This window comes from Camelus bactrianus, chromosome 18 (genome assembly GCF_048773025.1).
Source record: "Camelus bactrianus isolate YW-2024 breed Bactrian camel chromosome 18, ASM4877302v1, whole genome shotgun sequence".
Taxonomy (NCBI): Eukaryota; Metazoa; Chordata; class Mammalia; order Artiodactyla; family Camelidae; genus Camelus; species Camelus bactrianus.
In genome coordinates, this window is record NC_133556.1 from 34,801,652 (window position 1) to 34,816,012 (window position 14,361).

General features: G+C 51.9%; 1 protein-coding gene across 5 annotated transcripts in view; it reads left to right on the plus strand.

Annotated features, from left to right (window-relative positions):
- SNX29 (sorting nexin 29) overlaps window positions 1-14,361 on the plus strand; it is a 587,226-nt gene that overhangs the window by 170,014 nt on the left and 402,851 nt on the right. For all 5 annotated transcript variants that reach the window (XM_045521723.2, XM_010961733.3, XM_045521724.2 and 2 more), the window contains 3 exons: window positions 5,234-5,352; window positions 11,705-11,780; window positions 13,462-13,544. In XM_045521723.2, the coding sequence (XP_045377679.2) occupies window positions 5,234-5,352; window positions 11,705-11,780; window positions 13,462-13,544 (278 nt within the window). The remainder of the gene's footprint in view (window positions 1-5,233; window positions 5,353-11,704; window positions 11,781-13,461; window positions 13,545-14,361) is intronic.

Below are 14,361 nucleotides of genomic sequence, written 5' to 3' on the forward strand. Positions count from 1 at the left end.
CAGATCTTGATTTAGGAGGAAGGAGCATTAGCTGGCTTTTCTCCTGAGAACTGAGCGGAAGGAGTATTTTATCTGAAGGCACTTGTTACAAAGTTGGTGTCAAGCTGTGTGCCTTGAAATTCTTGCTTCATGTGTATGTCTTCCATTTTTATCACTTGCATTTTGCTCACGTCTCTAACTTGCCACTAACATAGGAAGCTCAGGAGAGAGGCAGGGTATTCCAGAGAATTGTCTCAGGCTGGTAATTCCTGCGTTTACCTGCGGGGGTGCGTGCAGCAGTAGTTTGCCTGTGCTTGCCACCTTAACACCGGAGCTGCAGAGTTTTGCTTGCAGAAGGGGCGTGGAGCACGTGAAGGTAAGAGGAAGCAGTTAAAGAGCTTGGATCTTGGTATCAGGACAGAGGTTCTCACTTCCTAGCTACGCGGCTTAGGTTGGACTAGGTTGGGCCAGTTACTTTACCTCCCAGAGCCTCAGGCCTCATCTGAGACCTGGGAGAAAAACGGCACCTGCTTTGCAGAGTGCCCCGTTCATGGGGTACTGTGTGTGGGGTCTTTGGCCCTGGGCCGGCTCGTCGACAGGGACAGCGCAGGCGGCTGTGGCGGCTGTGACGCTGCTCTTGTGATAATTCCTGTGCTCGGTCTGACTCTTAATGCCAAGTAAACTCGCCGCCTCTTCACCTGAGTTTTACAGTGTGTAGTGTTATCCTGGTCACGGCTGACGTCAGAACCTGCCCGTGAAAGTGTGAAATGGAGAGCCTGAGCCCCCGTGGTGCGAGGAAGGAGCACGGCGCGCCTCTCGCCCTAACCGCCTCGGTTTCACGGGTCGGCTAGGAGTTCTTCTCCCCTGTCTCCTGAGACTGTGCCTGTTCTTGTTTTTGGTTTTTACCCTCGTCCTCACGTACACAGACACCGTGTTAGTAGCACGTGTAAGTTGCCTTATTCATCGCCTGGGATGTACCAGACGCGGCAAGCTGCGGCTTTACCTTCTCCTCACACTTAGAGCTGCGTGGAGGGGGTTGGTGGGGTCACCCTCGCTTGATGGATGAAAGAACCGGGTTCTGTAGAGAGTTAAGATTTGTCAAAGCAACGGGCAAAACTGGGATTAGGGTTAGGTTATGCTGTGCTGCAAAGTTTGTATGTGCTGTCGGGTATTTCCCATGTTTCTGCGTAACTTTGAATCTCCATTGGTTGACACTCAGTCAGATCAATATGTCATGATTTGCTAAAGGTTCCCCTATTGTTGAGCGTTTTGGTTGTTGGTAGGTTGTTGTTGTTTTTTTTGTTTTTTGTCATCAGCCATCCTGCAATGAGCATTTTCATGCACAAGGCTTTTTTCTCCCCCTGCGGTGTTTGTTAGGGTGGCTTCCCTGCAGCGTTGCTCCTGCTCACTGGGGATGAGTGTTTTTGGACCTGGGACCCAGGCTTGTGACCTGCTGTTTTAGTCTGGGTTCTCCAGAGAAACAGAACCAATAGCGTGTGTGTGTGTGTTTCTGTCTTGAGAGATTTACTTTAAGGAATTGGCTCACGTGATTGTAGAATGTGACAAAATCCAAAATCGGCAGGGTAGGCCAGCAGTTTGGAAACCCAGGGAAGACTTGCCATTCGAGTCCGAAGGCGGTCTGCTGGCAGAATTTCTTCCTCTTTGGGGGACCTCAGTCTTCTTCTCTTAAGGCCCTCCACTGAGTGGGGGAGGCCTGCCCAAATTATGGCGGGTGATCTGCTTTACTCAAAGTCTCCTGACTTAAATTTTAATCTCACTTAAGAAATACCTGCCCAGAAACATCAAGAATAATATTTGATCCACTATCTGGGTCCCGTGGCCTAGTCAGGTTGACACATGAAGTTGACCATCACACCTGCCTTCAGTTTTTCATCTGGTCCTTTTAGGCAATGCCGATTGCCTTCTCTTTCTCTGTAGGTGAGTGTATCTCTGAGTTGATTGGCCTCAGAGACAGTCATTTCTCTGCCTGCTAGATTTGGAGCCATCGACCAGGGAGATCAGCTTGCGAGCCAGGGTAGCCGCCAGCATTGTGATGTGTGAAACGCAGAACAGTGCAGGGTGGCCTTTGCAGGGCCCGGGCCCTGGGAGGCCATTGGGCCCCCTGCGGATTATGGACAGCCTCTCCCTGGCATAAAGGGGGGCTCTTGAGCGAACATTCCGTAGAGCATCTTGGGGACAGAGCAGAGGAATGATGAGATGGCCTACTGAGTAATACTTTCCTTTTGGTTCTAAGCTAATAGTCACATGAAGGGTTGAGGAGCCTGGAGGGGCCAGAACTTTAGCAGTTAAACAGCACAGCCAGGTTTGTGAGGGGAAAGTGGCCAGGCCAGGAGGAAGCACACAGTGGATGGCAAAGTTGAATGCTCAGATGGTCTTTAAGATGCCCTGTTGGCCAAAAATTGGGCCAACACCTCTATTTCCTGACAGTTAAACCACTTCTTTGATGACTGAGGAAAAACTCTTTTCCCCTCCTGCCTTTATATTTGCCAGTGTTGGCTTTGCTTCTTGTCTTTTTCTTAAAAGAGGATAATAACTTTATTATAGAAAGGGGTTTTCCCGTCACTTTAGATGTGCTCTGTGATACCAACAGGGAAGTGGGCTGAAAACATAACTCAAAATGAAGTACAAACATGAAAAATGTCACACTTGACCAGCAGTTAGGCAACCGCAAAGCGAAACCAGACACTGTATTTTGACCATGATATTTGTCAAGATTTAAAAAGAGAACCGGATGAAAGGTGGGCCTGGGTTAGCGCCCTGCGGAGGGGGCTTGTTCTCAGTGTGTCCTCAGTGCCTGGAATCGCCCAGGCACCTAGTGGGCGTTAACTGAGGAATAGTGCCAGGCTGGCGCCTACGGGCGTCGTGATGGAGAGCTGGTGGTGTCCACAGCCCTCCGGGAAACGTTTGATACACTGTCAGGAGCCTTCAACTTGTTTCTCCCACTTGATTTAGCAATTCCACTGCTGGGAATCTGCCCTGAGGACGAGACTCAGGGTATAGGTTGCCACATCTAAGTACCAACGTCCTAACTTAAGAGAAGTGCAACAGTGGAGCTGAGCAAAATGTGCGGCCACGACGGGGCAGTTCACAGCAGAGTGGTGTGTGGTTTACATCTTAAAATCTTAACATTCAGGATCTTCAGCATCTTAAATGACATTTAAGCATGGCCAAGTAGCATGAAGATGAACTTATGAATTAACACTGAATGGAAAAAGCAAACTATAAAAACCTACACTGAGTTTCATTACGACCTTGTAAAGAGAAGTAAATGAGGAAAGAAAGAAAAAAGGCACTAAGGAAAATAGTGTCTCACTATTAGTTGTGTCCCACACAACTAATAGTTGTGTTTGGGGCAGTGTGGCTTTGGGTATATTTTTTCCCCCCTTCACTTTAGGGCATTTTGTAGGTTTTAAAACAAGTGTCTTTTCTAATGAAAAGCAAGACCTGTTATGTTTTTAAGCCTTCTGTGACACTCTGTTCTGAACTGGTCTCTTGCCTCAGGAATCACTTCAGTATAACTCATTTTTGAAGTGGTGGCCGTTGGCCTCTTTCATTCGGGTCTGAACCTCAGCTGATAGGGCCTGACATCACCTTGTGCTCTGCATGTGTTCCTGGCAAGTGATAAGACGTCCCCTTTGAAACAGCAGAAAACCCCACTGCCCAGAGCCAGTGCAGTGGCCAGGAAAAGGTTTTGCCATCTGGTCCTGAGGGGGAGTCCCTGGTTGCCTCTGGGTGTCCGGCGGTCCCCATGGTCACCAGCTGCTGGAGCGGAGCCCCAGGAGGGCGGTCTGGTAGAGGCAGAGCCAAGCTCACCCCAGAACCCGGCTCTGCTGCTGGGCACACAGGTGTGGGTGCTTCCTCTTTTGTGCCTTATTGTGTGTTACCTGCAGGACCAAGGGAGACGTTTGGCACAGTTCCGTGAGGATTACATCCCACAGGTGTGTGACCAGAGCTTGACAGGGCTGAAAGGAGAGTGTGTACAGGACAGGCCTTGAAAGAGGACTTGGCATACTAGCCTGCCGGCAAACCCACACCCAAGCTGAAAATGGCTGTTTCGTTTTTTTAAATGGTTGTAAAACCCAAAAGCCGAACAAGGAAAAAAACCAATGAGGTATACTTTTGGCCACAAAGCCGAAAATATTGACTATCTGGTCCTTTACAGAAAAATTTTGTTAATCTCTGCTCTGAGTGAAAGAGGAAACTATATGCATCGTGTAACTGGTGGGCAGCAGCCAGGAGACCCATTGTAATTGGGTTTGGAAGACCTGGGCTGAATCCTACAAGCCTTGGTTCTGTCGAAGACATAACCTTGGACAAGTCACAGCATCTCTTTTTTCCTCCTCCCTCTCCTTCCCTCCTTCCCCCTCCCCGCCTCCTCATTCCTCCTCCTCATCCCTCCCTTCCTCCTTCCCTTGCTCTATTAAGTGGGTATGATTATGATCTGCTTTGGTCTTCTTTACATGTGAGTTACAGAATCATTTTATAAACTTGAGAGTATTGTACAAGTGCTTCCTGGTCTTTATTAGTGTTGCCTAATTGCCCAGAGGCAAATGCTCAACGGGCAAATAATTTCTCAGACAAATTGAACTGAGCCAGCCCTGCATTGCGAAGATCGTACAGGTTGGTTTTGTACTTGGTGGATGAGGTGACGGTTCAACAGATCATATGAGCCTGGTTAACCTTCGAGCTGACCCCCTTTCTCGGAAGGGAGCCAGACACGACCTGATCTGATGCTCCGCTTTTACTCACGAGGGCTTGAGAACCAGTGAGGCGAAGTCCGCCTGCCCAGGGTCACGTGGCTGACGTCAGTTCAGAACCCGGAGTGCACGGCGCTTCCTTCCTGGAGCACGTGGACCTTCTCCGCCAGCTCCACGGATCTGAGCTGCCGTTTCACACCCTTTGTGTGATTCCTGCCCACATCCCCCAGCAGACTTTAAGCTCCACAAGGGCAGGATGTACCCTGTTTGCTGGTTCTTTTTCAGCACATAATGTATGTGAGCACACCGCCTGGTATGGAGCAGGTGCTTGGTAGACACTGGCTGAAAGAGTGGGTGCAGATCTGGCTCCAGACCACACGCCCCTGACTCCCGGCCCAGGCCAGCTCCTGTTCTCAGCCTCGTCACAGCCTGGCTGGTTCCCAAGAGGGGACTTCTGGAGGCCCAGCAGAGGCTCATGGTGATGGGGGCCCTTAGTGGCTCTTGGCCCCTCACGCAACTGTGTTGTCTCACCCTAGGCCGCTGGATGGCAACACCTGCCTCTCCCAGATGCACAGCTGGGCCCCGCTGCAGGTGCTGCACGGCTACGCTGACATCCTCTTCCCGGTCAGCGCAGCGGGCTCCTATGGCCCTGCAGGTAGGTGTCTCCTGATTACTTCCTGCCTCCCGTCCGAGCTCGGCTCCGAGAGCCAGCAGGGGTGTCTGGGCTACCTCTGGAGGGCAGGGGTGAGTGAGCAAGGAGGCCGGGGCTCAGGGCAGGAGGGTCTGGTTGAGATCAGAAGTGACAGAGGGTTCGTCTTCTCCCCTTGCTGAGCCAGGCTATTTTGAGGTGCTCTTGCCTGAGCGGGTGTTGGGCTGAACCAGCTGACACATCACCAGGGAGCCACCAGGCCTGTTTTTTCCCTCGCCAGTGGTTTGTTAAACTTGGTCATGTACGAGCTATACAAATGGCCACCATTATTTTTGCCTCTTAGGAGAAGGGAGAAGGTCACAGACCCCATAGCTCTAAAGGGCCTTGCACCCTTTCCAGCCGGGTGCTGGGGCGTCAGGGAGTAGCTTGTTTTACAACCTGCCTTTAGAGTGCGTAAGCATTTCTGATCCATTCCCTGTGGTTGAGCAGACTCGCATGTGGTTTGCTATTTCTTTTCTTTAGCTAGAGCCGGTTATTGGGTGGGGTGGGGCAGGGGTTGGAGGTGTGAATGAGCCCCTCTCACCCAGTGGGGTGGGTGTGCACCGTGCCTGGCACAGTGAAGTGCTGGGTCACTGTCAATGCCCCGAATACCACCGTGTCAGCGAGGTCTCGGCCCCCCATGTGGGGGCCCTTCTCACCCTCCCAGACCCATGCTTAGGAAACCGTGGACGGGGGCCCACAGGACTGCCCAGGAAGCTGTTGATGTTCTGAACCGGATGATGGACTGTTGTTCTTGTCACTGTGTGAGGAACAGAAAGCCACTGAAACTAGCCGGAGCCAGAGGCAGGGTGGGCACGTGGCCCAGCAGCAGCCTGGGGGGTGGGCAACTCTAGAAATGGTGTGAGGGGGCGGGTTACTGCTCTGCGAGGCGGTATTCCAGGCTCAAACTGAGACTGATGAGAGCTCGGGGCTAAGTGACTGTGTCCACTGGGCTGGTCTCCTCTTCTGGACAGTATAGATGGTGGTCATAATGACCACCAGCACTTATCAAGCCCTTAAAGTGAATCCAAGACCGTAAGGGGATTGATCTGGTTAGCTCACCCACTCTTGACCACAGACCACGGGGAAGGGGTGCTTATTATCATACCGTCTCCCTCTTAGGCTTGGGGTGAAGGTCCCTGGGTTAACTGGGGAAACGGTGCAGGCACAGGCCAAGGCCCCGTGGGAGCACGTGGCTCGCGTTGCAGAAGTGAGTTGACATCTTGTGGTTGCGCCTGTGGGCTGGAAGCTGGGACATCGGGATGGAAGGACTCTTGGGCTGGTGAGGTGCTGCCATCTTTCTCGTTCTGCACCCGCACACCTCCCTGGGGGGCCCTTCCCCCATCTCCTCTCTCTTCAGTCTGTCTTTGCTGCCCCGTCTTTCTCCCCCTCCCATTTTGGCCCGTTCTCGGCTGCGATGCCAACACCAGGCCTCAGCCCTGTGACCTTCCATCCAGTCAGACCTTCTGTCTGGTCCCAGCTGAAATCCCAGAGAGGGATGGTCTGGTGGGCCCAGCTCGTGTCTGCTGGCTGGGCCAGCCCCTGCAGCTCCTCCCATTTGGGTGACCAGCCCTGGTCCAGGCACCATGGGCTGAGGGGGTGGTCACCTCGCCCTGGCATGTTCAGCAGCAGTGCAGACCCAGGCCAGGTGTCTGAGGGGGTGGGGCTTGGCAGAGAGGAGGTGGTCCTTGCATGTGTCTGGGACGCCTGGAGGGTTTCCAGGGCTTGTTCCTGGGATCCAGGTTGGGATGCAGTTCCCCACCCAGCTCATCCCGCGCCCCACCGACGAGCCTTTCAGTTGGGTGATGAGCTGTCGCTGGGCTGTCACGTCAGGTGCGTGCACCGTTCGCTCTGTGGCCCCTTCACTTCTCAGCCGGGGTCCTCTGACGACCAGACCCTTGGGGTTGGTGGCTGGCTGCTCCTGGGGCATTGCTGTTTGCCATTCATGTTGGGATTTGGTCACAGAACCCAGCATTCTTCCTCCCTCTCTGGGCTTCCCCTAGACCAGTGTCTCCAGGGGAAGCAGCTTCTGGCCGACCTCCGGGATCCTGGAGAGGAGGCACTCGCCCCTTCCCGTCCCCCGGCAGATTTCCCCTGGCCCTGCCCCTGCCGGTCAGCCTCGCAGACCCAGAGGCTCCACCTTGTCACTGTCGCTGGACCCCCGGCTCCGGCTGATCTTGATTGTCCTCACCAGCGGCGCTGTGTGTGAGCCGGTCTGCTGCTTTTTAATTTACTACAGTCACAGAGTCACCAAGTGTCTCGGCAGTTGTGACGGCCTGAGGGGTAGACCCTCTGTGGGTGGGAATATTCCTGGGAAGTTGCGTTGTTCGGGCTGCAGGAGGATACTGGAATCAGAGCTGGGGGAAGCCGTGGCCTGGTTGGAATGCCCAATCACAGCGAGTCCCTCCTGGGCTGGTGCCGCATCTCCCTGGAGGCTAGCGGGCCAGGTGGTGCTGAGGTGGCCAGGCTGCCGGGCCAGTCCCTCCTGGGGCAGCCCTGGGCGGACCTGCCAGCATTTCTCTCTAAGACTCCTTTCCTTTCACTCCACTGCTGACTAGTGTCCCTTCTGATTGATGTTCGCCTGCTTTAGTGACATTCACATCGTCTTTCTTATTCTGGCCTGGGAGCCATTTCCTTTCTTTAACCTGGGGGTATTTATAGAAAGTGGGAGGGGATTAAAAATAAAAAGGGAGGGAGTCTGTGGTGGGGAAGGATGGATGCTTTGGTAGCCAAGTCTGGGGAAGGGGAAGGTGGCAGAGAAGGGGACCCTGAACACAGGATATTATCCTTCTTAACCCTGGAAGAGGCACCCCTAAGGTTTAAGGGCGCCATACTTTGGGCTGCCTTTCTGGAGTTAAGGAGGGGCTCAGAGAAGGGAGATACCAGCCTGGGGTATCCCCAGGCCCTGACAAGTAGGTGGAGGATTAGATACAGTCATTCCTCCGGGCACGTCATTGCCTGCAACAGAGCAGAACACCTTCACCAACACCTGTTCGACGCTGCAGGGAGAAAAAGCCCCCAAAGTTTCTTTCAACTGCGAGTCCTAAACGGAGGAGAACAGAACACCCATCCTTGCTCGCTGTGTGCGGGCAGGTGCTACTGCTCCTCGCCGGGGGGTCCTGTGGTCAGTGCTGGGTCTGAGCAAATGCAGAACCCGTTTCTGAGGGTCTGCTTCAGTTCACTGGACACCCCAGGTCCTTGGCCCCTTCCTCTCCCGATCAGGCTCAACATGCTCCAGCTTCTCCTCGTCCTGCCATTGGGTCTGGAGTTGGGTCACTGCCAAGCTTTGGGGGATCAAAAGGCGAGTCCACTGGGAGTGTGGCAGGCAGGGAGGGGACAGGGACATTTTAATCACCTGATGTAAAGGAGGAGGATGGGTGGCCGAAGTTTCATCTGAATGCTTCGACCACCCTCTTCTGACTGCTCCTTATCTGTCACTGGGCTGTTGCAAAATAGCTTCTCAGTAGCTCTTTATCCCTGTCCCCTAGCCCTGCATCGTTCTTTCAGCGGCCAGAGTGATTTTTCAGAATGTAAATCCGATTGCATCATGCTCCTGCTGCAGACCGTTCCACACTACCTAGGGTAAAATCCGGAATCCTCCCTGCCCCACTCACCCCACAGCCTCACCTCCTCCCATTTCCCCTCTGCCCGCTGCCCCTCCTGCGCCATCTGCTTCCACTTCCTTCCTTCTGCCTTTAGGGTGCAGCCCCAAGGTCGCCGTCTTAGAGAAGCCAGCCAGGCCTGGAGTTTCACACTGTTATAATCCTGGTAAACCTGTTTCCGTTGCTCTGACCCCTGTTTGTTATCTATAATCGTGAATTTGTGTAACTACTTGATAATACCTGCCCCTCCACTAGTCTGTGAGGTCCATGAGGGCAGGACCACGCCTTCCTTGATTCCAGTGTGACCCTGACCCTGGCCAGAGCCAGGTCCGGAGCTGGGGTTCAGGTGAGCACATCAATCCAGGGGTGGGGGTGTGGGCAGGCTGAAGGGAGCAGACAGACATCTGGCAGTTGGAAAAATGACATCTGGTTGGGGACAAAGGAAGAGAGGACTTCAAGGGTGAGTGACGTGGGCTGTCCCTGTGATTGCTCTGTGGCCCCAGTGCATCGGGCCCACCACAGCTGTCATGGGGTCACGGTCATGTATTCCAGTGGGAAATCCACCTGGGCCGAGTAGGTGTGGTATCTGGAATGCTGGTGGGTGATGTCGGCCTTTACTCCAGCCATGGACTTCTGTTGTGTACATTGGAGTCCTCGTCTCTGCCTTAGGGAGCCGTGTGTGAGTCAGATTAGAGGCTGAGACAGGGCTGAGGGGACCTGCTGCAGAAGACCCCTGCAGGATAGTGAGCCCTTGAACTACGGGGGCAGTGCAAGCAGCTGGGGAGCATGGATTGGGAGATGACTGCGTGGAACTGATGAGTCTTGGACCCCAGCCAGCTCTGGGATGTGAGGGAGGGTGGGTACCATGGTTTTCTGAGGTTACAGCCCAGTGGGAGCAGTTTGGAAGGTCATGATCAGCTGGTAGGCCCAGTAGGGTATCCCAGGAGAGCTTTCTGGTGGGCAGTTAGAAATGTGGGGATGGAGTTCAAGGTTGAGGGCCTAGCCAGAGGTGAGGGCTTGAGAATTGTCCTCTTCATGGAGGTAAGAGCTGGAGCCGGGACCTTGCCAGCTTTGCAAAGGAGGTCAGAGGCCGTGGAGCCGTGTGGAGACACCTTCACACAGGAATCAGAGAAAAAGTCAGTGGGCAGAGGAGGACCATAGTGTTATGAAAGCTGAGAGCAGAGAGCTCCTAGGAGAAGGCGGGAGGGGCACCGAGGGAAGAGTTCCTTGGGGTCCTTTGAGAGCAAGCCCACTGCCTGGGAGGAGGAGGAGGAGTGCTGTGGTACCAGGCGTGGCTGCAGAGTGAGCTGACGCCGGCCCCCACTCATTGCATGCTCTCTCTGAAGTGTATGTGTGTCTGAATGTGAAATTTAGTTGTGTGGTGGGTGTTATTAAAATTATAGTAGGCACCAGTGTCAGCCCATTCCAGAGATGAGGAAACTGAGTCACAAAGAGGCTGGGTAACTTTACTGAATTGAAGTTGGGAAGCAGAGACTTGAACCCAAGCAAGTGGGCAGAGCCTGCATCCTAAACTCGCCCTGATTCTAGGGAGCGAGGAGGTAGAGAGGAGGATACTTTCTCGTTCCCCTTCGGTCTTCTTAAAAGAGGGAGGAGTGAGTGAAATAGCTTGGCGGGGACAGCAGGGTAGAAGAGAAGGTGGTAAAACATTTTTCCCCTTAGGATTCTCTTTGTTCAGCTCCTTAAGAGCTGGGGCATCTTGAGCAGGACGAGACCAGGTGTAAACAGAAGGAGTGATGTGGAGGAGGTCACAGGACAGATGGCATGGGAGGGGGAACGTGCGCCCTTCTCTCCCTGTGTTCCCTGTCCCTGCTGCAAGCCTGGTGGTGGGCGTTGACAGCCAGAAGCTTCTCCGACATGCAGGTGTCCTCCTGGGCGATATTGGCCTTAATGTCACCATCCAGCCCCAGGGCATGGATTTGCACTTTTTCCTGGAAAGAGACTTGAACAGCAGCTGATACATTTGTGAAAGTCTTTAGTGCCTCTCGCCTGTTGTTTCTAGAGATGATTTATGGCCTCACTTCTTCCAGATGCCTTTCTCGCAGGCCACTCCAGGCAGAGCAAGCGGCTCTTTAGAAAGCAGCCATCGCTTGGTTTTGACAGAGCAGACGCTGGCAGCAGTTGGACAGTGCTGCCCTCTTGTGTCCATCTCCAGCCACTGCAGGCAGGAGCTGTTGGGTCCAACAGAGCAAATTTATTACTCCCTGATTCTGAAGTTGGCTCTGGATACGGACTTCACGCATAATTCCATGTGGCTCAAGATCAAAAAGGTTAATAAATAAGTCATGGGTATATAACGTACAGCATAGGGAACATAGTCAATAACATTGTAATAACTTTGTACAGTGACAGATGGTTGCTAGACTTACTGTGGTGACCAGTTTGTAATACGTGTAAATATTGAATCACTATGCTGTACACCTGAAACTAACAGTATTGTGTGTCAGTGACATGTCAGTGAAAAAAAGGTTGAGTGGGAGTATAGGGCCTCCAGGCAGTGTCTGATGCCAAATCTGAGATTATGACCGAAAGAAATGAAATAGGTAGCAGGTTAAAATCCAGCCTACAGATGGGGAAACATTTGTAATTCAGCTGGTTTAGCAGGTGAGCCAGTGTCGGCACGGTGTCCTTGTCTCATGGAGAAAATGAAATGGGAACAGAAACCTGACTTTGTCTCTGCTATTGCCGTCTGTGCACAGATGCCCCCCTCGGGAGCCTGGAGAATGGGGCGGGACCTGAGGACCACGTTCTCCCCGAGCCTGGACCTCGGTACAGGTTAGTGTTCAGAAACCCAGCTGCCTCTGGGGTTGAACTGTTCTCTTCCCAACTCTGCACTTCATTCTTTTTTAAAGATAGGCGGGCCCCTGCTGGGGCTGAAGGATGAGGCCTCGCTTCACCTTAATTCAGTTCAGGCTTGGCCTTACATCCCAGAATGTGAAATGGTATGAGGCGTGCTGTTTGTCACACCTCATCTGCGTACCACCTTTACTTTTCCCACTTGTGGGGCCATATCTGGGTACCTCCTCGATCATAAGTTGCTTGATTTTCATATTTGATAGTAATAAACAATTGAACAATTTAAACATTATAATTTGCAGTTTTAATATTATATAATATTTACGCCGCTTAGATATCATGAGGTGCTTTGTTGGACATTCAGTAGTAAGCACCACGTTGGTTTTCTTTTATTCAGATGTAAGTATCTCAAGGGAAAGCTGTGTGGTCCAGAGTCACTGGACGTTTGGTGGCACAGCTGAGATGGACGCTGAAGAGTCCCTGGTGCCACTGCCATCCCTGTTGCCCTTAACAGTTGTTCCTTCTTTCTCTGTGTGGTTTTAATTTGCTGTCCAGGGACGCAGCAAGCCTGCATTTTCAACCTTGGCTCCAGGGTGGGGTCACTGATCACCTCCAGCCACGCTGGTGTTACGCTGTCACCCTGAGTAGACTGGACTCTGCTCTCTGAAAATGGCGCTGTGTGCCAGTCAGTGCAGTGCTGGGAGGGATCGGTGTTGCCAGCTCCAGCCAGGACGCTGAGTCCTTACTGCTGTTTATTTTAGAAAATTTTGCAAATGCAGCAGTACACGAACAAACACTGCTCTCAACCCCAGCTCCACTTCACTGAGGATGTTTTTGGTCCTTTTCCTCCTAGTGTGGGTGTGGTAACCAGATTATGGTCCTATTGTTTACATGAAAGATGTTAAGTGCTATTTTCCTGCGTTGCAAATCCTTTGTAAATACACAGTCACCTCCTGTTATTTGCAGCAGTATGTTCTATAAAGTCTCCTCGAAGACAGAACCATTGCTCCTAGGTTCCTGGGCGTATCTGGTCACACCGTTTTTGTCAAGGGATCAGTCCATACCTTTGTTTTATGTCTGTTCCTGTTTAAAGACACCTTGTTTCACATACATTGTTGAATCATTGGACTTGGGGCCAATAACACCTGAACAAAGGTGACCTCACACAAATTTTCTCCACAAGGCGCATCACAGTCTCCATTTAGGAGTGCCAGACAGCCCCTCAGCACTGCGCTTGGGGCCGTTGTAGATGCAAAAATCACCAACAAAAAGACAGGAATGTGAAAAACATGGCACTGAATAGCCCGCCAGAAGGACACGCTTACAGAATGAGAGTGGAAAGGAGGAGGCAGAACTCCTCTTGTCTGATGGGGGCTGGGAGCACATACGTCCAGTGACTCAGGTTTTTGACCACTCTGCACATGGTCCTGGTGACCGTGTTAGCACCGAGAGCATTGAGTTTTGGGATAACAAGTAAACTTTAGGGAGGAGGTGAATTTGTAAATACGGAATCCACAAATAATGAAGGATTGACTAATTTCAAAGGGCTGCCTTTTCTTCCTGCTCGTCGGGAAACCTGAATGAGCTTAGCATCTGTTTGAATGGTGAGGTTGTGTGTTTTAACTGGCTGAGTGTAACTTCCCTCTGCTGCCTTTTGCAGTGTGGAAACAAGTCCTCCAGGCCAAGGAAGTCCTCTGAGCAGCTTGCTACCTTCTGCCTCCGCGCCAGAGTCGATGACAGTTAGTAAGTACTTTCTGAGTGGCTTCTGCCAACACTGGGATGACTCTTGGGCCTGCACATCACAGCAGTGGCTTTGTGCCTGCTCCTCCGTGACCGTGGACTTCACGGAGTGTGAGATAAAGTCGGGTGTGTGTGTACCTGATTGTGGACTTGAAGTGTGGTGTGTGGTCGTAAGATTTCTGAGCTGTTAAGGTTAATACTTGGGCGTGTGCATGTTCTAAAGGCCGTGCTTCAGAGGTGGAGCAGCACTGAGGCAGAGGGAAACTTCTGTTATTCAAGGTTTCGCGGTTTGCCTCCTCCAAGGCTGTCAGCTACAGAGGAGCTTTGTAGTTGGGTTTCCTTTGTAGCTCTGGAGGAATCACTTTTGTAAGTAAGGAAGAATGCTTTTCTGAAAGATAAATGAAGGTTGCTAATGATTTGGTTCAAACTGTTTGCAACCTCACCACTCAGCAAAAGTATTAGAAATATAACAAATAAGATTAGGTTTGAGTGGCTTTATGTTATAAAGAATAAACCAACCAACAGTAGCTTAGTGTGATAGAAATTCATCTCTCTGTCCAGATGTGGATAGATTGGGGCTGGTATGTGGTTCCATGGTCATCAGAGATCAGGGCTCCTTGTATTTTTGCCTCATACTCCAAAACGGCTGCTTATTTCCAGCCATCCCATTCTCATCCCAGGTATCAGGAGGAAGGAGGGGTTAAAGGAGAGGCTTCCTCCATTTCCATTGGTAGGATTCAGGGGTCTGAAACCTGTATAGGGAAAGAAATTAGAGCTTTTTTCTCTAGCCTCTGACTGAAATTTAGTATTTCCTTCATTT